This window comes from Battus philenor, unplaced genomic scaffold, assembly GCF_028537555.1.
Source record: "Battus philenor isolate CCGP_79_NKW_IND1 unplaced genomic scaffold, ilBatPhil1.0.hap1 SCAF_11, whole genome shotgun sequence".
Taxonomy (NCBI): domain Eukaryota; kingdom Metazoa; phylum Arthropoda; class Insecta; order Lepidoptera; family Papilionidae; genus Battus; species Battus philenor.
The window spans coordinates 15459761-15483309 of NW_027181673.1; the positions used below are offsets into that span (position 1 = coordinate 15459761).

Here is a 23549-nt window from a genome sequence, read left to right on the forward strand (position 1 = left end):
GGTTTAATGATTTCAAGCTTGATCGTACTAAACTGAATGGCGCCGGGGACGTCCTTCAACGCCGACTACTGAAACTAAAATCTAAGCTGTGCAGCACACGATAGCCTGACTAAAGACTTTCTCGACATTAAAATTGGACATGCTCGGATATTGATATGAGGAAAGTTTAAACTTACTGGTTTGAGCACCAGCTTAAAACTTTGGCAGCGGCAGGCGGTCACTTTGACGCGTTTGCCGCAGTAAACCTCGACGTCTTTAACTTTGTCGAATAATTACATTTTTTACAAATCATTACCGTGTACTCATTTCTTTTTCTCTTCTTTGCTATTATAGATTTTCGGCTCCCACTTCCTCCGCTAGGTATTTTGCACGATTAGTGCGTTCGCAAACACCAGTAGATCGTTTGTTATATAGGCGTCTGTTCACGACGACGACATATTTTCGCAATGCACGGTTGTGTGAGGTCTACAGGCTAAGTTCAAAATAGTCCATTAGTATTTCCATACTTTTAACTAGGGGTTCATAACTTCGTTGTTGAAATTTAGCAAAACTGCAATTTTAAATTGGAACGCACACAGAAGTTTCTATTTGATGCAAGTACCTATGCACCAATTTGGCTCATGGTTTAAATTTAATAAAACATTTTGAAAAATTTGAACTGCTTGATTTTCTGTGGTTACGAATCTCCTGGTTAAATTTCTTTTTGACAAACATTTTCTGTCACGATCTTTCTCGTGAAATAAATTTCATATGTTTCGCTATTTAATAGAAATTTTAACTAAGAGCAACCCCAAAATCTTTGACAATGACGTTAATGTTTGACTATCATCAACAATTGCTAATTGTTGAATTTACGCGCCAATAAAATTTAGTTCTTCCCGTAAATAAAGAGTTGTGTCGAAGCGATGCCGCGCGTAAAAATTGACTACATAGTGAGTGTAAGCAGTGAAGACCCGGTGCGTTTACTTGTTATGTCTCACGCGCTCCTGACATGTCGGTTCGCTTTATGGCATATCTGTTACGGCCACCGCAGCCCGTGTATGTTTAACGAAGGTGTACTGAGTAGGCAACGCTGTGTAGTCCCCGGGGGTGACGGAAGGCGCCATCACTTGTCTCCCGAAAAGTGGGAGTGGTGGAATACTTGGGAGCATTAATATCATAACATTGGTTCCATACGCGGGCAACTTCGCCTTCCGCAGCCCCCGTTCTCCCAAAAGTATACTGCTTAAAGAGAATTCAGTTCAACTGCCCTTTTTGTGACAGATTTATAATATTTTAAGAACTTGATAACATTTTATTATTTCATTACAAATTAAATTTTTTATGCAATTCATAGACTACTATGAGCTAATTGTCCTGTGTTTCAAGGAAAACCCAGCAAAGAATCTATTAGCAGGAGAAGTGAGCAAACGGAAATGGCTTTGCAGCAAGGGTGAGCAGTCCTGCTCTGTGGTTCTGCAGCTTGCTCGTGCAGTCACAGTAAATATATATGATTTGTTTAGATATTATGGAACTTTTACTTTATCACATTATTTCCATTCATAAAAGTTATTTATCAAGCATTCTTTTATACTTTCTTTTTTGATGCTTCTATGGTTTGCCAGTGTGTTGCACGGTTGTTCTCTGTAAGAATGGTATTAGAGCAACACAAAGATTAGAAGGCTGAGGAGGATACTCATCTCAGAATGATAGGGAATGATCTAGTCCTACTTGAACACACTCATTATCTATAAGGTAACAATGTTATTTTTAGGATTTTGTTACACACAAACAAGACACCAATGGTTTAAAGAAAATATCATTATAAGTAGTTGAATTCAACTTAAGTTTCAAATAGTTTACAATTTAAGTTAGTGAATAGTTAACACTGAGACATGCAGAAGAGTGAGCAAAATGATTGTTACAGAAATATTGATTGTTATTTTAACAAGAAAGTCATGAACACTAATGTCTGTGGAATATAGATCCCAATAATAAAAAATAACTTTATGGTAAAAGTTGATCATATCTCACAGAATTTCAAATGTTGTGAAATGCCCACTTTACCTATAAACTCCAAAGGTTAGCAGTCATGTTGTTGCAGCTGGTTATTAGGACCGTACGCCACTAAATGCTAAAAAAATAAATATTACAGATATCCTTTAAAGGCAAGTAAAGACTCAAAAAATCATATATTTCAACCATAGGTTGTCCACTGTTGAACATAGTCCAGCCTCAAAGATTTCCAATAGGACTAGTTTGAAGACATTTCTTTCTGAGCTGAAAGCTGCTCCAAGACCTGTTCACTTAAATTACTGTTATTTCAGTTCAAATAATGTCAGTCTGAATTATCAATTCTTTTTTTCATTGTATTCCACTTGTATGGCTTCCAAAAATTGAAGAATATGTCACAATGTAAATTGTTGACATACTGCATCATATTCTCTGCATGTTGGGTAACCTTCAGTAGAAGTCTTTACATCAATAAAATCTATGCTTTACACTCATTCAGATGTAAACTTGCAGATAAGTGCTGTGCACATTGGAGCACATCACGCTGCCTTTGTGGAGGTGCTGGTGGGCTCCTCCGAGAAACCTAATGACCAATTACAAGTTAGCACTTTTAATAATCCTCTTTTAAGTAAATGTTACTGACGAGTAGTATTATGAACAAAGGTTTATTACTTTACTGTGACATTTGAACTTGCCACCTTGCTGTATGTTAAATATACAGCTTGTACATACTTTGGTGTTAACTTCAGAGAAGTTCTCGATAAGAAGTGATGATTAGTGATGGAGTGTCAGTGCCCTTAACAAAGAAGGCCAGTAGTTTGGATGTATTAGTTGCAGATATGAATGCATACAGTCAGTGGCGTAGCTAGGGGGCGGCCGCACCAGGCACCACAAGCAGGGGGGGCACCAAAGTTGAAAATAATTTTTTTGTTTTTTTTTTTTTTGAATGATGAATAATGAAATGTTAAAAGAAAACTGAAAACCATAATTTAAAGTAAATAACATAAAAAGAATATCGAATTTTACTATTTTTGTACTAAAAAAGTTTTTAAATAATATGAACATTAAAAAAAATAAACGGTTACAAATTATAATATATACAGTGTTTAAGCCTTTCATTGGCAAAACACATAAAGTGTTTTTTATAAGGGCCCTAAATCACAAAAATAAATATCTGTATTCATGAAATGTACAAGAAGATATATATGTGTTCAACATTTAAGGACATCCCTTAATTAATGTATAAACCACAAAGATGGGTTCATAAAGGGTTCAAAAAATTCTGGAAATACATTTTTGTTTTATACAAAAAGGGTGAGGATCATGTTCCTTTAAGAAAAAAAATTATTTTGATTTCTTTAATATTTTAAAGAAAAAAACCAAATTGAGCTTCGGATTTTTTAGTGTTTTATGAGCAAAAAATAAAAAATTCTACCAAAATGGTTTTCAATTACATCATTTTTTTTTCAAAAAGTTGAAAGTTTGAACTAAAAATAATTTTATATGAAAAGATAAATGATCGAATGTAACAACGACTTCTACAAGACATTTCTATGTGTGACAGCTGCAAATCTAACACAAGAATACTAAAAAGACGTAAAGCTCTTGTACAAACTTATTAACGTCTATGATAACTTGTAATAGTTTGTCGTAATGTATTTATTACCGAAGTAAAGATTATTAGAATATTAAAAGGGTAAATATTTATTTTAATTTTCCAAATAACTTTTATTAAGATGTAATGTTATTTTATATATATTTATTATTATTTTGAAACAAAAAAAAAATATTTATAACTATATTCTGTTCTGAATTTTGAAATTATTTAGACTTTGGGGGGGGGGGGGGGGGCACCAAGCCCCAATCTGCCCCAGGCCCCAAATAAGAAGTAAGATTAAAATTCAGAAGCATGAGTTTTAAGTTTATCTGTGGAAGAAAAACATGAGAGCAGTCGCAGCGGTGGCGCTCGCTACACCCGGCTCGTGCGGCAGGTGCTGGTGCCGCGCTGCGTGTTCACCGCGCCGGGCGACGCGCGGCGCGCGGAGGCGGCGCAGCGCGTGCGCTCCTTCAGCAGCGCGCAGTTGGCAGAAGGCGCGCGCGCCCACCGCTGGGACCGCGTGCGCGTCCTCTGCTCGCAACCCTACAACCGCCACTGCCAGGTGAGCACCGCTGTGCTCTTTAATCTATATTACTGTCTGCACGGGCGCATGCACACTGACCGCTTGTTGACGTCGCCGCTGCGCCCCCCGCGCGTCTGTGGCAGCTGATCATTATTTCAGTTCGGACTCTCATTCATTCACATCTACGAGCCGGAAGAGGCGTCGGCAACGCCCTCCGCACTCTCGGCACCGGGGCTTCGCAATAAAATTCAGACCCTCGGGAGCTACTCCTCCGACGAGGACGAGTACCGGCCCGGAGAACTGTTCGCTAAGCATCGACAAAGTCTCGCGCACAAGGACGACACCGCGCAAAACATCAGTACAGGTTAGCTTTTTAAAATTTTCTAATTCTTGCTACGTGACGTCCGACAGTTAGCCATCACGATTTTAAATATTTTATAAATAATTATTCTTCCGTGTTTCCCGTAACAGATGCCCAGATTAGACAAGCTTCATCGCAAGCCTTAAAAAATATTCCGGACGCAGCCGCCAAGCTGAAGAAGGCGTCCATTGCGCGGGGCGGCGGCGCGCGCGCCGACCCCTGCCGCGCACAGCCAGCGGACCGCGGGCGGGAGAGCCTCTTGTACGAACCCGGCGACTCGCAGCCGCACGCCGCCATCGACCGCGTGCTGGCGAGCCACCAGCACCAAAAGAAGAAACCTGACGAGTCGGAGAACCGCACACCGGATAATAAAAAAGCTCAACAGAAAGCACAAGCCGCGGCGGAGGATGCGACGATAAGTCCGAAACCTTCGCGGAGCGGCGCCCACGCACGCGACGGCGAAACGCGCGCCGGCGGCAAGCGGCGGCGGACCCGCGCAGGTGCGCCTCGCCAACCGCCTCCCCCCGGCTCCCCCCCGCAGCCGCGCTCACAAACACCGCGCTATCGGCGCCGCAGCTCGGCGCGCTATTTTATCGAAATATTTTATTATTTTATTCATTACACTTTCAAGTTTGGATCGTATGCAATCCTCACATGTGCACACCGAACAAACAACACGCGCGGCTCGCGTGGCAACCAGGAACGGTCCTGATCGCGGTACAGCCCTCGACAACCTCGGACGGTTTTATTTTGTGATAACTTTTAGGAATACCTTTAATCCAATGGTGAGACTGAAGTCAGTTCCTAATCTTTTGTCCCATTTAAAATTCGTTAAAACATTTTTGTGCGCGTCGTTTTTTTTTGTGTTTTGAACATTACAAGTCTGTCGTCTGCCGACAACACACTATCATTGATGTAATCGAAGATTAAGAAACGGCTCCGACTTGATCTCCAAGGCGGCCCGTTGCAATCGATGGCCCCGGGGAACGATTTCCGTTCAGCTTCGTTCCGCAGTTTCCTAACCGATGTCTAGCACAGTACGCACCCAAAAGTCTTGTACAAATCACAAAAGGTTATGTGAGTCAACACAATCCCGGCGCCGGGTGTTGCGCGCGTTCTCAATGCTTCAAATTAAATTAGAGCAGCGGTATAACGTGTTGAGATGTGCAGAGGCGGAGGAGGGGAGTGCGCGCGCGGAGGCGGCGGCCGTGCTGCGCGGCGTCGTGTTCGCGATGAGCGGCTACGTGAACCCGGAGCGCGCCGCGCTGCGCGACGCCGGCCTGGCGCTGGGCGCGCGCTACTGCCCCGACTGGACGCCCAGCTGCACGCATCTCGTGTGAGCGCACTTAGCATTGTTCTTAGCATAGCACGCAGGCACGCGCATCGCTGCTGCGTAACCTTCGTCTTCCACGTATTGCATATCCGTCCCTTTTACACTTATCACAACGCTCGTTTTCCAATTCTGGAAGGCTGGTAGGGCAAGTTAACTTAACATGTTACTTTGTCTCGCTCCAGGTGCGCGTTCCCAAACACGCCCAAGATGAAGCAGGTGTTGTCGAGTGCGGCGCATGCGCACGTGGTGGGCGGCGCGTGGCTGCGCGATTGCCGCGCGCAACGCCGCCGCCTGCCCGAGTCGCGCTACGCACTGCATGCACCGCGCCGTGCCGCCGCTCCCCCGCCGCCCGGCGCGACCCGCGCGCCCCCCGACCCCCGCAGCGACTGCAGCGACAAGGGTAGAGCCCTCGATACCCGTAGTACTCACACCATCTAACACACGGCCTCAAAAGTCTTGGCCCTGACAAACAAAACATATTTTTTATTCAAAATGAACTTTATTCATTAACGTAATTTCGATCAATAACAATGCAATAATTCCAGCGCCGCTGTAACATTTCAATACAACTTTTGTAGAACGATTTGTAGTTTGCCTCAAAATTCAGGCTTCAGTTTCATTCAACATCCAACTTGTACATTCCAGACAAATTTCTTACCGGCGACCGTATCATTTGGAGGTCTGCGAACATAAAACAGCGACGAGCTAATCTCGTAAAATAGAATCTGCCGAATGCGGTGGCCGCGGCAGCAATTCAAAGCGCAACTCACGTATTTTAGTCGAAGCGGTGCGATTGACTTTTGCGCAGCGTCTTCATGAAACAATTGTTTTTCTTTGTCATTTGCGGACACCTCATTGCAATTGACTGTTGGTGGTGTTTAGTTTCTCAAGTCAATAAACACAACGCCACGCACGTCCCACGGCACTTGCACTTTGTGAAGCCAACGCGCTCTTTTGATGTCTTTGCGATGTTAACCTATAATAACACACGCAACCTCACTTTTGAAAAATTTAATATTTGTTTGGCATCATCGGTGTCGCTACCGGCACGTGTGAAGTCAGCTGACCAATGTTTTATTGTTGTTTCTTATTTAACAAAGCCTCCGTAACAATGCAAGCCATTTCTCTGTGCGAACCTATTCTTCCATCAAGAAGCGATGTAAACTTAAGTCGTAAAGTGCTACACTGCTTGTTATTGTTTTTAATAACTCGGCCGGCGCAGCAGCCCGGCCCGCAGCTCGTGACCGCGAGACATTTCGTCAGTTGTCTTTTGGACGTTAATACCAAGTGAAAAAGATGCGAATGCAATAAAACTGCCGCCGTCGGTGTTAGGCTTGTGCTTTTCAGTCCACCAATTATCCCTACCGAGATCTCACATCAAAAAAGTTTAACACGTGCACAAAACAACAAATCCTATTTTAATCCGTAACTCAGGTAACATAAAGTTGTTAAATGTAGAAGGCGATACTGACGACGAAATAGAGAAGGTGCGCGCGCGCAACAAGAGGGCGCGCGTGCACTCACCGCCCTCCGACGACGACGTGACCTTCGTCCGCGACGACAGGATCAAAGGTAACTAACCGCCCGTCACAAAAACCGACCGGAAAGAAATACGTTAGAAAACAGCCTCTCCGATACAAAGATAATTCAAAAACGGCACACGCGCCGTCTCATTGGATCGTTTACATTGTCGCGTGCATGGCCCCATTCGGCATGCGCGTATGAGTCGAGCGTGCGCTGCGCATGCGCGCTGGCGACAGAGAGAGCGCCAAGCAATAGTACTGCCGCCGACAAGAGCCAGCGCGCGCCGCGTTTGACAGTTGCACTCTGACTTAAACACACTCCGCGTGGCAGGCAGCGTCGCGCTCGACGACTCCGACGACGGGGAGAGCACGGAGCCGGAGGGCGGCTGCGGCGAGCCGCAGGACGAGACGGCGGACGAGCTGCCGGACCTGCTGCGGGGGCGCAGCGTGCTGCTCGCGGACGAGGTGCGCGACGTCGGCTTCGACGCGCTCCTGCTGGCGCGATACGTGCGCGCGTACGGCGGACAACCGCTGCGCGTGAGCATCCGCACCGCACGTTAACAATAACGACATGCAAATGACGTGATTTCACTTTGAGCACTGCATTCAGGAGGCGGAGCTGGAGGAGGGCGCGGCGGTGGACTACGTGCTGTGCACCGGCGGCGGCGGAGCGGCGCGCGTGAGCGGCGTGCGCCTGCGCCCCGACTGGCTGTGGCGGTGCCACGAGCTGCGCGCGCTGGCGCCACACCATCAGTACGAGCTCCCTGCTCCCGCCTCGCTACCAGATGCATAGTGGCTGATACCCAAAAGCTCTACCCAAAAGCCGGTCAGCCGACCGCTTTTTGTTGCACCACGTCGTGATAAACATTTCTATGACATTTGTACATTGTTAAGAATTATATTTGTTACAAAAGTTTCGTCCCCACTCTTTTTTTTTAAAACGCAACTCCGCGCCGAAGAGCCGCTTCGTATAATTAGCAAAATGAACGGATGATTAATTTACATTTGTCCATCGACAAGTGACACCTGCCTATTAATAACTTAAAACTCAAAGCAGATTGTAGCAACAAAAACTAATACTTATCGTTTCAAACAGACTCGAGACATTAATAGAATATAAATTTAAAAACCAGATTCAAAATGTTGAACCTATAACTAAGAACCTGCCAAGAATCTCGACGGCTACTCTTTTAATGACAAATTTACTATATATTGTCTACAGGTCAGGTGACAATCAGTACCCCATGCCCATCTCCTATGCAATCATCGATACAATTACAGGCTTTACTAATAAATGTTGCCTTAACATAAGCTTTAAATTTTCTCAAGGACAAATGTGAAATTGCTTCAAAGATTTTATTACAGTAGCAAACCTTGTCCCAAAAAGGACCAATCAACCTAATGTGTACAAAAACTTAATGTTACGAACTTAATTTTCCTTCATGTATTAAAAGATTGGTGATCGCCGTTTTTTAGTAAATTATCATTATGTGATTGTATCTGGCGCGTTGGTATGTAGTGAGCAGTGTTCCGAGATCGAAAACTGCCCGAATTGTTCTTTTGCACAATGAGTATGGTGCCGTGCCCGCGACGCTGCCTCATAGCAATAAGCCAGCCTACAGCATAGGAGCGAGTTCTCCTGCTGGTGATTTTGTTCAAGAGCTTGGTTTCATCACTCCGCTTGGCGCGTGGACTCAGTGGCTCGGGCTCGGCCGGGCATCACTTCCGATAAAATGGAATACAATAAAAGATAATTGCATTTTATAATTTATTTAGCACTTATTGAAATGAAATGTTTTTCGGTTGATGGGCGCAACCCGGATCTTTTTGGGTTTAACTAAGATGGGCTCTCACTGCGACGTGAGCAAGGTCAGCTTCTCGTTGAGTTGCAGCTGAGTCTTGATCAGCTGCGCCAGTGTCACCACCTGCACAACGTTTGTTGGTTTTGCAATGAACAAACTAAACAAATCTTGAAAGCAAATTATTAATCATAATAAAATCATCATAAAACCTATCGATACTTCAAAACTCCACTGAGCGATAACGCTAATAATAAATAAAATTGGAAAGTGATAAGATGACTCCAACACCTCCCCTTCAAGCATTACTCAAAGCGGCAGACCTTGAAGCTGAGAGGGTAAACATAATTAGCGCATTAAAGAAAGCGAGCTGCGCATCATGTACACCTAATACTGATGCAATGTTTGTCTCAGGTCTGCCTGCTACAGCTTTCAATCGCAACAGCGTAGCTAGCACACTCACCATGAGAAGATCCTTGACGCTGGAGGCGAAGGCGTCGGCCAACGAGTCGGCGGCGAGGCTGGGCAGCGAGTGCGCCAGCTCGAGGAGCGCGCGGCCCGCGCTGTTGTTAGGCGTCGCGCGCTCGGCCAGCACCTCCTCCACGTACTGCAGCACCTGCACACGTTCATACTCCCTCAGTGCTGGCCTAACACATCTACATTTACAAAATCGCTTCTTAAATACTGTCACAAGTGGAGTTGCCAATGACACTAAATGGAACACTATCACTAACCCTTTGCACTCGTGACCATTTTCGCCTGGACCCACCAGCAACACGAAGCGTAACGCGGCGCTTTTTTGATTAAACACAAAGTAACACTTAAAACTTTTACATTTTAATATTTAACATACCTTTACACCTTCATGAACATAATTTCTTACACATTAGTCTTTGTATGGTATTTTATGAAATCCGACCTTTGAATTTGACAGTGGACACATCCACACAAATTTCTTGTCCCGGTGTAAAATATAATCAAGAAAGCACTTGCTGTAACATGTTCTTGGATTTGCATCGCTTGACTGAATTGTTTTCAGATGCAGCATTCTGAAAATCAGGCAAAATCTGTCTCGTAAATTTAATCGAATAAAAGGGAATGTAACTAACGTCATTCCGTGCCCAGTATTCTTGTAAATTCGCCAGCGGTATTGTCCCCATATTTATTATAACTCCAATAAATGCCCACATTTCTTCAACAGTCGCACTGCCAAGTGTTCCATCTCGTATACGGCGATAGCGTCCTGTTTTGTAGTATTATTCTTGCATACTTATTTTCTTCCTTAAATATTTCACTCACGAGTTCGTCAATAAAAAACAGTTTGAAAAAATCCAACGGCTCTTTCGTCTGTGCGGTCCTGCAGAAGCGTCTCCGGCCATAAACGGTATTCTTGAGGGTATCTCTTCAGATTCTGTACAACTAATCCATTCAGAATTGTCAAATTGTGGGTCTCCTGCTGTATAACTATCACTGCCACTATCAATTATTCTGATCTGTCGTGCTCTTAAGCCTCTTACTTCTTCACTGTCATCACTGCTGCTCGCGGTCGCGCTTTCGCCCGGCTCTCTAGCTTTACTATGAATCTCCTTGTTTAGTAACTCTAAATCAAACTCATCTTCACTCAAACTTATTTCACCACTGCATTTCATGATAATGAGGACGAGAATTTCAATTTTTCTATTCATTCTGCCAAGGCTGTCAAGTTCGAACTGATGCCGAAAATGCAGTCCGCTTCATGGTACTGCACTAATCTCAGATAAGAAAATCTTATGTGGTTTGAGGGGACCATTACAGCAACTTTGTATGATTATATATGCAGCGCTTAGGAAACTATATCACATACATAAACAAATATCAATTGTTTTATCGACAAATTCCTCTGGTCTATGTGGACACTCATCAATCTCTACTCAAGGGTGTGAGACAGATCTTACGCAATACCTTCCAAACCTGTCTTGATAAATTTTGTTGCTTTTTTTACCCCCCTTTCACAGAAATGTACCTCCTTCCTTATAGTACCTATATATGTAGTTATATGTAGTTTAAACAAACTATCACTGATAATGGGTGATGACCATGCTGAACTCTGGAAACGGTGTCATGGACTTCAACAAAATGATGATTTACATGCACTCAATCATTTTGATAATTGAAAGACTGTTTCAGCTGTTTCTACTTTGCATGATATTTAAATTTATGAACAAATCAAAAATCACAGCTGGTGAATGACAATAACAGTGCAAAGCATTACGCTACTCTGTCCACTTTAAGCATCTTCTTTGTAGAAAATTAAAGAAATGTATATAGTAATGGCAGTGTTAAAATATATTGAACTACAAACGCACATGAAGAAAATTATTGGCTTTTCTTATTTAATCTTTAACTATATTTCTTTTGTGCCAGTAATGATCTTACACCATGGGGGGTAAGGACATTTGTAGAAGCATCAAGTTGACAACATTAGTAACCAACTATTATAATAGGACATATATTCCGAAAGTTAGTTGCATACCTGATCAAGCAGGCTGGAAAGCTTGCTGGCGGCATCAGCAACCTGTGCCAAATCTAGCACTGGCTTCACCTGGCGAGCGCGCCCATTCGCGCCCATAGTCTTTTGGCACAACTGTAGGCCCACCACCTCAGGCTCGTAGCAGGTGAGCGAGACATCAACAGGAGTGAACATACAACCCTGCTTGCCACGAGGGACGCCTAGTGGCGCACACACATAGCCACGCAGGCCCATGCGCGCGCCCGCCAGCGACGTGTCTAATGTCACATGCACCGGCTCGCGACACTCACGCGAATAGTACTCGTGGATCACAGATGAGTGGTTAGTCACTTCGTTGCCTGTAGCCCACCAGCCTGCACATTAAAACACTCATGCTCAGTCCCTCAATGAACATAAGACTACTTAAACTGAACAAACTAACACTAAAGACACTTCAGACTCTTTCTTGGGTGCAAAACTTTTTATCAATCAAAAATTACGCTGTCAAGTAGCAATGTTCATTTTATGAATATAAAGTAACCAGTAGTCAGAAGACCAAAGCACATGCTTCATTTTTTTGTGTACAAAAGTTGTTCATTGTGTTCTAATATTAGTGCCTATTAACAACCAAAATTCATGTACAGGAAAAATGTTAGTGCCTCTCAAGAGTTATTCATCCAAACACTTGTGGTGTAGATAGCACAAGTTTAGCTGTAGTTCTCTTACATTTTCATGTAAGGTGAGGAGATAGAATATCATAAGCTGATTAGAAATAGCAATGGGTACAGGTGCCCATAACCACGTATATAGAGATGTATGATGGTTACACCATTACAACCAACAAAACATGTGTTTAGGATATTTATTAAGACAAAAGCGCCAGAGTGGTGTCTGCAATTTTTTAATTTATCTGAAAGATTTCCACCTTTCACTAATGAATATTTTAAAGATATTGTACATTTAATGTTGATAAATCTCATGCCATTTTTGCAAAAAAAAGGTGGTGACTATGCCATTTAAATTCAAATGCAAAAATTCTTTATTCAACACATGAAAAATTACATCAATCTTTAATGTCAAGTTGGGTCTACCACCTGTTCAGGTGATAAATGCCTCAGACCTGAGAAGAACGGGCAAAAATCAGTGAGACATTAAAATTGTTTTTAAATAATACCAACTTATATATCTTTAAAAAACACTGCTAATTTTTATATTCATTAAAAGTGCAGTAACCCTTAGCACACAAGCATTCTTTGACATCTTTTTTAAATCTAGCAATGAAAGCTTTTTGAGCAAATAAAGCAAATTATAAGGTTTAACTATTAGAAAGAATTATTCAGACTTTACCAACGATGTTCTCGGAGGCGTTGACCCTTCTATTGAGCTCGTACACGTCCATCGCATAATTAAGCTCGGCTTCAACCTGATCTGCGTGTTCTTTGTGCGGCACGCAGAAGCAGTTTGTCACTTCCACCACGCCCTTGTCCGACGTTCCTTTGGAATGCAAAATATTTTTATATGCTAAAACACACGGTTAATAGTTTTGCATCTGTTGGTATTTATTTTTGTGACTACAGGTATGAATAGGTTAGTTTCACGATGTCTACACTTAAACGTACAATAAATTATGAATAGTTGCACCATGACAATAGTTACCCAAAAGAGTGCCGATAACTCGATGTGAATCTGCATTTCGCCGCTCGTACGCGTCGACAATTTGAAACAAAACCACAGGATGTATCTTGACAACCAAGTTGAGCGCCATTTTGGATTTGAAAGACAGTGCAAATGCTCTTTTCATTAGATTATGACATTGGTATTATGATTGTACGGCCACTTACCTCATAAAAGTTACTATTTAATGTAGATATTTATATAAATAATTTTACACAAAAAAATATATTACTAATTACATTTAATTTGTCTTATGTGTCGATAGCCTTTTGCAGTGTTATCTGACTCAGGTCAGTCTTTAATTATTTATGCCAAATATTAGCGTCTTCTGAACTAATAAATTTTAATTTATTTCAAATGAATAACATGTGACAAGTATCACAATAGACACGATCGACCCCAAAATAATTGTCTTGTAGACAAATAACGGACTTTGTGCACCGGCTGGAGCTGCAACAGAATTATAATTTATGCGCCGCGCGAATGTGGGAACTTTTTGATATTATTCCCACAGATGTATACATAGCCATGTTTCTTTGATAAATACATGCACTCCGTTGTAGGAACCTCCCGTGATATTTAGGACGAGAAAGGTAGACATTCGACACTATGACAATACAAGAATTCCATATGAAACACCCATGTAGTTTACTTACACACAATAGTGTTCCACTTCTTTTCGGTTAGGATGGAGTATTACTCTTTAATGCTTTCGCTAATTAGAACTTAAGCTTTTACAGAAGTGGCTACTGCATAAATAAAGTTTTATTTGCAGGTAACGCAAAGCAGCACAAATGCACTCTTGTGACATTAGCTTTAAATCAACGGATTCTATTATTGAAATCCACATCCTCAAAATTACACTGAGGTTTATGTACGACCGAGTTCTGAAAAACTCACCTTAACCCAAAACGCAAGCATAAAATTACATCAGGAATGAAAATGTTTTCAAAACTTCTCTTACTTTGATGAACTAGGTATTCAGTAAACACTGGTAAATCTTTGTGTTCTAAAATTTAAGCTCTAGTACAACATGGCCAATTTGCATGTCTTCAAAGAAAAGACATAAGCAGAGCAATAATTGAATGTGGATTCAGGTTCAAAACAGATAATCGATCCACACAGGAATACAGACACAGTCATTGTTAATAGCTGACTGTCTAAATGAGAGCATAAATGCCAGCAAATCTATATTCTTATTCAGTAAGTATATATAAATATATGTAAATTTTGGTTTTTTGTATTTATATTATAATAAAATTATAAAAAGTTTATCAAGAAATGTCAGAGTAAATTTTTGGTTTTCCACCTAGTAAATATAAACCACAATATTAAAGTATCCTGATATAGAAATAAATTATTTACTAATTAGAGGTGGGAATTGAACAGAAACTTTGTAATGCAAATCAACAATTCACTATTTTTGTTACATTAATTGAACTAATTAATATTTATTATTCAACAAAACAACTTTGTAGGTCTTTTTCAGCTTTACTGCTGCGGTGGTGTGGTATGAATGCGTATCCCATGCATTTCAGCAATTTCATTCTTCAAGGAGTCGGTAACTAAGCGATGTTGCTTTACTCTGGATAAACCTGCAAATTCTTTAGCCTCCACACTAATCTGCACATACAAACAGAAAATCATAAAATTTATTATAACAATATCAAAGATTTTTATAAAGTAAGCGTTAGCAAATATTAGTGTACAAGTTCATTAATTTTTTACCTCAAACATCGCACCACATCCACCAGAAATATCCTCCACACTAACGTATGTAATACCAGGTAATGCACGTTTTAATACTTCAGTTAGTTGTTGCTCTTTGGTCTTGCAATTCTGTTCAAACGCCCCGCCTCCACCAGCAGCGCGGTACTGTTTTATAAATATGGTTGAATACAACTAAATATGGTTAATACAACGAATTTAAATATTTTAAAGCACATTTAGAAGATATCGAGCTCTCTTGTTAAAAATTAATTTAATCTATACAAATATAACTTACTCTCACAGAAACAAGGGGCTGCAAAGTTCTAAGAAATTTTCGTAACATTTTTAATAAATAAAATTATTAAAGAGAAAACTAATTATGAAATTTCATTTTATAAAGAAAAATATTTCATATTGATAAGAATTATATCCGCTTTTAAGAAATTTCTCCGCGTTTATATTATTTTCGAGGTATTTTTACATAACATAACCTTAAATTGTCCAATTTTGTTTTATTGTCATTTGTCAAATGTTAACTATAATGTAAAAGCTGTCACAATAGAAATATATAAAATTTGTAAACTAAAATATTTTAAACACAAAATTTAATTTCTGTGGTAATTTTTTTTATGTATTAAATGACTGCATCATAAAAAATACACCGTTGAATTTAAACTTTGCCTGTATCACCGTAACTCCTTTGCCCATAGATTTTGTGAAAAGAGGTGATAAGTATACAAAAATGACAGGCTGTGTTTAGAGAAGTTTTTCGAACCTCGAAACACGTGTACTTGAATAGTTGATAAATTAGAAGAAAACCATAACGGTATTTCTTTAAATAAGTGAAACTATGCGTAATTGCATTGAAAATGCCGCCTTATAAAACTGGTTTGTTAAAACGAAAAATTACAGAAAATAGTGAAGATAAAGAACAAGAGAGTGTAAGTTTATTTGGCTTCAAAATGTAATTGAGTGCCGGTTTGTTTGCTTTATTTTGCTAGACATTTTTTAACATTTCAGAACATAAACAAATCTGAAAAAGATGAAGACTTGCTTCGCGGTAATCTGGACGCAGCGGACGACTCCTCCGACTCCGAGCAGCAAGATGACGAAGTTCCTTCAGACGCAGAACAAGATGTAAATGTACCCTATATATGCAGAGAACATACGTATTTATTATATATATATATATATGTATTTATTATACATATATATATGTATGTATTTATTATTATAGACCCTATGCCAATTTGTAATTTATTTTGCATTATTGTCTAAATTACAAATTTTAAGTAAATTCTTTTTTTTCCTCTATGCCATCTTACATATACAGAATCTAAAACATTGGAACATTCAGGACTAGAAACTAAACATTTGCAGTGCTTTCAGTACTTAGTTGTGTTCAGATTTTGAATGGTCAAATGTTTTAACTACAGTTGGCGTATACTTTCCAATATTGTTTTATATTTTATAAAACAAAAAATCAATGTTATATTTCAGGGTGTGGTGTTTGACGATAGTGCAGACTCTCTCTTGAGCGATGACCTAGATGATGAACCCAGAGAGTCTGCCAATGAGTCATCCGTAAGTTGCCTTTGTCTTACAAAATATTAATTTAATTATAACAATAATAATTTTCAGTCACGGGAATTTCTGGTGGCTTGCGGTGGGCATTTATCAGCTTAGAAGAAGAAGAAGAATAATCTTTATTTTAATTAACTCTGTACAAAAATTTGTGGCCCTGGCTTCTAAATAAGTATTCTTTGTATAACAGAAGCCCTATTGAAATGACTGAGTTTGTTGTGTATTTTGTAAAACTGCTAATAGCTTGCATGCAGTGACTTTTAAAATAAATTTAAATAATATACCGATTAGTGCCCATTCATTTTACATATTAAAAGACAATGAATTGTACCTACAGATTTTATCTTTAATTAGATATTTAAATGAATGTTTAAAGATTTTCTCTTAACACAAAAGCAATTTAATTTTTACATTACTTTGCAGGATCTTACTGACTCAGAAGAAGGCAGCAGTGATAATGGCAATGAATCCAGCAGTATTGAGGAATTTGGGTCAGATGATGAGAATCCATTAGAAAAATCTCAAAGTAAAGCTAAACTGGAAAATGAGGACAGCGGAGCAGAGTCTGGAAGTGGCCATGCATTGTCAGTGTCTACTGACAAGTCAAACAAACAATTACCGGGCAGGGCCAAACAGAAAGCCATTAAAAAGAAAGAAATTAAAGCAAAGCAAGCAAAATCCCGCCCAGGTTTAATAACAAGTAACAACATTGAGGCCTTGGCTGAAAAAATTAAAGAAACTGCCGTCGAGATACATCCCGTGCAGACCAAAGGTAATACTGGCAGCATTTGGCAGAGCCTACCAAAATTAGAGAAATCTAATTACAGGAAGTAACAGTATAGTATATGCATGTTGTGTTAACATATCTAAACAAGCACAAAAGTTGTGTAAATTGTAAAGCAAGTAATGCTATTAAATCAGTTGGATCATTTTGCATTTTATCACTCTGGTTAGCATTACAAGGTAACACTCTCAATGATAAGTGATATGCCTGCCCATTATTTAATAGGAGGCAGAGCAATTTTGTAATGATGTGCAAAGTCCACCTGTTACTGTGGTATGTGTGTTTATGTACTTCCTAACATGCAATACAGCCATTCTGGTATTACAACAAATAATTGAATGAGTAATTTGTGATAGATTACTTATATCCTATTAGTGGGCTTGAAGTTGTGGTGCAGTGTGTGCAATGAGCAAGCACTTGCTGCATTCACTTAGAGGCAGTAGGATGACGGTGTGCGTGTGTGCGTGTGTGCGTGCAGATGAGTATGAGTCTGGTGACACATCGGACGAGGAGGAGCGCGTGAACGCGGCGGGCTCGGTGCCGCGCCACTGGTACGACGACTACGAGCACGTGGGCTACGACGTGCTGGGCCGCCGCATCGCGCGCCAGCCGCGCTCCGACCGCATCGACGACTTCCTCAGGTGCACCCACTTAACTAACTCACTACAACTTGTACTAACTAACCTTACAATCATTTTATTATTTATTATAACTGTATGTATGTATGTATATGCTATCACAACAGCAGCATTAACCTTGTAACATACACCAGTAATGTTAATATCTATTGGAACAACATTTTTCATTAACAAATAAATATAAGTTTGTCAAACAGAGAATGTTAAAATGTCATCAGTCAGACACTTGTTTTACAGTTAAAGGAAATTTGAATGATTTGTTCCAACTGCTGCTTTTAGGACATTTGGGAAATTGATGAAAAAGATGAGAGTTTGTTAATTGTGTACACTTTGTTCACTAGATGTTTTAGGAACTCTTTTGAAATTAAAAAAAATATTATAAGAGAGGTCGACTTGATCCTTGCTTGTGCACGGTGTATAGATAACCTTGGTAATGTCGTGAGCGGACGCTGGATGCCGGCGACCTCCAACCAGTACTATTGAAATCTATGAAGAAGACCATGAGATGATGATTATTTTAATAAAATTAGACTGTTCTTATGGTCTTCCTTCGACATACATAAGTGATAACATCAAATGATCCAAAGTGTAGTGTAGTGACAATAAACAGGCTTGTGGCTGGCACTTAAATGTATTTGATCACAGGAAATGTGAGGACCCGGACTTCTGGCGCACGGTCCACGATCCTTCGACAGGGCAGGCGATCATACTCTCAAAGAAAGATCTCGAGCTGATCGCCAGAATCCGCGAAGGTCGAGTACCCAACCCTGAGCATGACGAGTATCAGGTAAGTCAGTCAATCAATACTACTGTACTGGTGCTTGCACGCCGACAGTCTAGTCCTAACCTAACCAATGTGTTGATCCGCAGCCGTGGGTGGAGTGGTTCAGCCGCGAGGTGATGGCGACGCCACTGCGCGCCTTCCCTGAACACAAGCGCTCGTTCCTGCCGTCGCGCGACGAGCAGCGCCGAGTGGCCCGCCTCGTGCACGCGCTCAAGATGGGCTGGACCAAGACTAGGAAACAGATCGCCGACGAGCGCAAGAAGAACAAGGTCCCGTTCCCTCTTTACTCTCACGCCATTATGCCTTTGGCTTTCTGCTTCCAAACATTTGATGAGAAATCAGTAAATTACTTCTGTTATGTGTATAAAGTGAAAATAACAGGCTATAGACTTGCCATTAGCGGGAGTCATCAGTCGTCAGGTATTTGTAAAGGAATGAAGAGATGCGTTTATATGATTTTTTTTTTCAAAAGTGGAACAATTTATCATTAAAATAGTCTTTGTAACTTTTTTATATAGGTTACCTTAGCTCTGTGAGATCGTGTTGGCAGCGGCCACAACATTGTTTTTCAATTCATCGACTCTGCACGCCGCGCATCGCCGATAACCAATAATATTATAATATATTAATTATGTTTAGCCACTCAAATACACGAACGTTTTCTCAATTTGTGAAAAATGTTTATAAATGCGAGTCGCAGGGTTTTCTGGGCTGCTTGCCTTCATTGTCTGCGTAGTTCACATAGTCACACATTAAACAAGTGAAGATAAGAAGGTTAAATCGTGCGTTAAAAACAAACCGGTCTTGTACGACGCCATCGCGTGGGATAAACTCGCAACATTCGCACCACACAGAAAATAGACGTAGACTTATATTTTGCCCCTGGCAAATACATATTTGGTTGGTTATTATTATACATAGTCTGTCTGTCGCTTGCAGTACAGTGGTTTTATGTAAGGAGATGTTTGCGTGCAGGAGGTGAAGTTCTACGACCTGTGGGGCGCTGGCAGCGTGGAGGCCCGCGCGCTGCAGCGGCACATACCCGCGCCGCGCCGCGCGCCGCCCGCACACGCCGAGAGCTACAACCCGCCGCCCGAGTACCTGCTCGACGACAAGGAGGTCCGTGCGCCGCCCGCTGCCCGCCCGCGGCACGCCCGCCGCGTTCGCCCGCGGCACGCCCGGCTCATACGCACATACTTAATGCTTCAGATGAAAGAGTGGGACGAGCTGAAGGAGACGCCCTGGAAGCGCAAGTACACGTTCCTGCCGACGCGCCACGGCTGCCTCCGCGCCGTGCCGGCCTACGAGCGCTTCGTGCGTGAGCGGTTCCTGCGCTGCCTTGACCTTTACCTGGCACCGCGCGCCATCAAGATGCGGGTGAGTGGCGCCCGCCAAGCTCTGCACGCACCACACGCATTCACAACAACCAACTGACCGCCCCGCCCTTACTGTTACAGCTGACGATCAATCCCGAGGATCTAGTGCCCAAACTACCGTCGCCGCGCGACCTGCAGCCCTTCCCCACGAGCGAGGTGCTGCAATTCCGCGGCCACGCAGACTTGGTGCGCTCCGCAGACTTCGACCCCTCCGGCCAGTACGTGGTGTCGGGCAGCGACGACGGTACCGTCAAGGGTACGTTAGCCGCTGCTATCTCTCGTGGAATTCGTAATTGGCTGTTGAAAGCGACATCGATTGGGATGTTTTCACCGATAACAATTCCCTTCTAGCATTGTTCTCTCAAATCCATCGTTTTAAACAATCGTACGCGTCGGCAGTGTGGGAGGCGAGCACGGGGCGCTGTCTGCGCACCATCGAGTTGGGCGAGGCGGTGCGGCAGGTGCAGTGGACGCCGAGCGGCGGCCTGAGCCTAGTGGCGGCGGCGGCGGGCCGGCGCCTGTTGCTGCTCAACCCGGGCGCAGACGTGGGAGCGCACCGCACGGCGCGCCTCACCGACGACCTGCTCGCGGAGCCGCCGCCCGCGCGCGACCTCAGTGAGCGCCTGCACCCTGCACCCTCATTGTTCACTCGCTTGTGTGTTGTTCGCATGCTGACCGCGTGTTGTGTGCGCAGTGGACGAGCGCACGGCCGGCTGCGTGCAGTGGGAGCGGCCGGACGCGGCGCAGTGGGCGCGCGGCGTGCGCATCTCCGTCGCGCACTTCAAGCCCGTGCAACACGTACGTATCCTCGCCACCCTCACGCCCTCACCCGCAGCTCCATCTACACTAGTTAATGACAATATCAACAACATCTCCACTATCTCGTCTCCACAGAACACGTGGAAAATGTACAAAATGGGGTTTGTTAAATATTTTTGCCGTCGTAATATATGATTAGAGACGCGAAGTGACTTGTTTAAATTGACAGGTGTCGTGGCACGCGCGCGGCGATTACGTGGCGGTGACGCTGGAGGACGGCGCGTCGCGCGGCGTGGCTGTGCACCAGGTGTCGCGGCGCCGCAGCCAGCTGCCGTTCCGGCGCGCGCCCGGCCGCATGCAGTGCGCGCACTTCCACCCGCACAAGCCGCTGCTCTTCGTCGCGGTGCGTGCGCCCGGCCCACCGTCTCCGTAACAATAACTTCATGGTGCTACTGAATGGTCGCTCGTGCATTTGTTACGGGTTATTTTGTTGTCTTGCAGACGCAGCGTGCCGTGCGCGTATACGACCTGGTGAAGCAGGAGCTGGTGCGCAAGCTGTTGGCGGGCGCACAGTGGCTCAGTGCCATGGCGCTGCACCCGGCCGGCGACAACCTGCTGCTCGCGTCCTACGACCGCAAGTGCATCTGGTGAGTCGCCACCGACGGTCGCTACCTCCCGCTTCCTTCCCCCACCTTCCCCCACCTTCCCCCACCTTCCCCCACCTTCCCCCAATAGCAAATACTCGTATAGTTTTTCAATTGACTGAATGTTAACTAGCTGTGTGCTCGATGTGTCAGGTTCGACCTGGAGCTGTCTTCAAAGCCGTACCAGACGCTGCGGCTGCACGGCGGCGCGGTGCGCTCCGTGGCCTTCCACCGCCGCTACCCGCTGTTCGCGTCGGCCGGCGACGACCGCCACATCGTCGTCTCGCACGGCATGGTCTACAAGTGAGCGCACGCCAACGCACGCGCGTACTCGCGCACCTACATTAGTGTATAAATAGACGTCATTAAACTATTTTCACGACACGTAAAATTGCTGATCGATCTATCTAAATAAGAACTTGTAATGCACGCGAGTAAGCAATACGAGAGCGTCAGGCGTCAGCGTGTCAGCGTGCGCAGCTGCCGCGAGCCGGATGTGCGCACCCGCAGCGCACCCGCAGCGCACTGCAACGCGATCTCAATACGGCGTTGTTATAATAACATTAGCAGGCTTTATTACCCAACTATTACATTTTTTTAACCAGTTTAGTTAGCATTTTTAAATCTTTTTTTTATTATCAATCTGTGTCCGGATGTTGATTAGTTTTGTTCTTCCTCAAATTTCTGATTTTGTCTCTTAGTTTTATCTCTGGGATACTCCTTTCTTTGGCTCTGACATGTTGCCGGTTGCTCCCTGTTGTTTTACCGGAGCCAAGTATCGCAGTCATATGTGATGGAGGGTAGGATAAGTGTATCAATTTTTTTCTTATCTTGATGCCTAATTGTTTGCTTTTCATTATTTCCTTTAGTGCTTAACATTCCCTCCATCCAGATAAAGAACTAGAAAGAATAGCTACCAATTCTTTCTACCTGTTTACACCTTTGATCACTGGTATTGGTCTGGATTGCATTCTCAACTTTATGACTGCTGATTATATCTGCTGCTGGCTTGGCATCATTTTTGTCTCGGAAGAGTTCGATTCTAAATCTGATTTTTGAATTGTTTTTGCATTTTCTTCCAAAACAACCAAAGGTCATTAGTGAATCTCGGGTGATTTAAGTCACATTCCGTTTATATTTAGTCCTAGGCCATCCCAATCTAATTTCCTAAATATTTGTTCTAACTCTGCTGAGAACAGCTTTGGCGAAAATCCTTTTTTATAGTTGAGCATGATGTGCCATTCTGACCATTGGACACCTTTGTTGTTATAGAAATTAGTTCTTTAGTTGCCCCTCATTATTATCTCCTTATGTTATGCAGTACCTGAAATAACTCATAAATAGCTGTTTAATTAACTAAAAAGGAGCATTGTAGTTTTCCAAAGGACAATTGAAGTACACAATTGACACTTGATCGGTCAGCGCTTGGTAAGTTCTCCTCGAGAAATAATAGAAAGAGGCTTGTACCGGCCCCGTCTGCCACTGTTTGTTAGTTACACATTAAATGTTTACTATTACCCATTTAACATAGTATAACACTAATCGTGTGGGACTTTAACTTTTCTTAATATTAATATAATTGTTTTGATGACATTTTCGCTTGAAGCCACAGGGTAGTTTTAATAATGAGCATAAATAAACTGGACCCTCCATTGCACAGCGACTTGCTGCAAAACCCGTTACTGGTGCCGCTGAAGCAGCTGCGCGCCGCGCCGCCGCGCCAGCAGCTGGCCGTGCTGCACGTGTGCTGGCACCCCGCGCAGCCCTGGCTGCTCGCCGCCAACGCGGACGGCACGCTGCGACTCTACGCCTAGCGCCTTGCGCAACTCCACGCGAATCATTTCCTATTGTAAATAAACAATGTGACAATGTCTGCCACTTTTATTTTACCTCTTTATTTCTTAATTTACCTTGCTCCCTCTACTGTTATTTTTTTAAATGTCATTATATCTGCAATTAAATACCACATTTTAAGCATTA

The 23549-nt window shown here is 42.8% G+C and overlaps 4 protein-coding genes across 6 annotated transcripts; 2 read left to right on the plus strand and 2 right to left on the minus strand.

Moving 5' to 3' along the window:
• Window positions 1-817: 817 nt before the first annotated feature.
• LOC137929927 (DNA repair protein XRCC1-like) lies at window positions 818-8164 on the plus strand. 3 transcript variants are annotated; one of them, XM_068773070.1, is made up of 11 exons: window positions 818-956; window positions 1369-1479; window positions 2506-2592; window positions 3984-4151; window positions 4272-4476; window positions 4584-4973; window positions 5644-5809; window positions 5989-6206; window positions 7265-7378; window positions 7661-7866; window positions 7940-8164. In XM_068773070.1, exons 1-11 carry the CDS (start codon window positions 906-908, stop codon window positions 8120-8122), a joined length of 1899 nt encoding a protein of 632 aa, XP_068629171.1. In that variant the 5' UTR covers window positions 818-905; the 3' UTR covers window positions 8123-8164. The 3 variants fall into 3 exon arrangements, with proteins under 3 accessions (XP_068629171.1, XP_068629187.1, XP_068629178.1); XM_068773086.1 differs by lacking the exon at window positions 818-956 and having other exon boundaries at window positions 1370-1432; window positions 3950-4151; XM_068773077.1 differs by lacking the exon at window positions 818-956 and having other exon boundaries at window positions 1389-1479; window positions 3950-4151.
• A 919-nt stretch (window positions 8165-9083) lies between these two features.
• eIF3f1 (eukaryotic translation initiation factor 3 subunit f1) lies at window positions 9084-13393 on the minus strand. The gene is made up of 5 exons (XM_068771822.1): window positions 13273-13393; window positions 12964-13110; window positions 11641-11990; window positions 9592-9744; window positions 9084-9254 (listed from the first exon to the last, which is right to left on the minus strand). The coding sequence occupies exons 1-5, from the start codon at window positions 13379-13381 to the stop codon at window positions 9180-9182; spliced, it is 834 nt and encodes a 277-aa protein (XP_068627923.1). The 5' UTR covers window positions 13382-13393; the 3' UTR covers window positions 9084-9179.
• A 1317-nt stretch (window positions 13394-14710) lies between these two features.
• Window positions 14711-15502, minus strand: LOC137931268 (bolA-like protein 3). Its single transcript, XM_068774699.1, has 3 exons — window positions 15296-15502; window positions 15019-15165; window positions 14711-14913 (listed from the first exon to the last, which is right to left on the minus strand). Exons 1-3 carry the CDS (start codon window positions 15341-15343, stop codon window positions 14782-14784), a joined length of 327 nt encoding a protein of 108 aa, XP_068630800.1. The 5' UTR covers window positions 15344-15502; the 3' UTR covers window positions 14711-14781.
• Window positions 15503-15746: 244 nt separating this feature from the next.
• Window positions 15747-23440, plus strand: LOC137930373 (ribosome biogenesis protein BOP1 homolog). The gene is made up of 16 exons (XM_068773619.1): window positions 15747-15941; window positions 16021-16137; window positions 16501-16584; window positions 17008-17356; window positions 17847-18009; window positions 18652-18793; window positions 18877-19059; window positions 19766-19909; window positions 20000-20167; window positions 20248-20422; window positions 20566-20781; window positions 20861-20964; window positions 21155-21328; window positions 21427-21572; window positions 21723-21872; window positions 23230-23440. Exons 1-16 carry the CDS (start codon window positions 15870-15872, stop codon window positions 23381-23383), a joined length of 2541 nt encoding a protein of 846 aa, XP_068629720.1. The 5' UTR covers window positions 15747-15869; the 3' UTR covers window positions 23384-23440.
• Window positions 23441-23549: the final 109 nt, after the last annotated feature.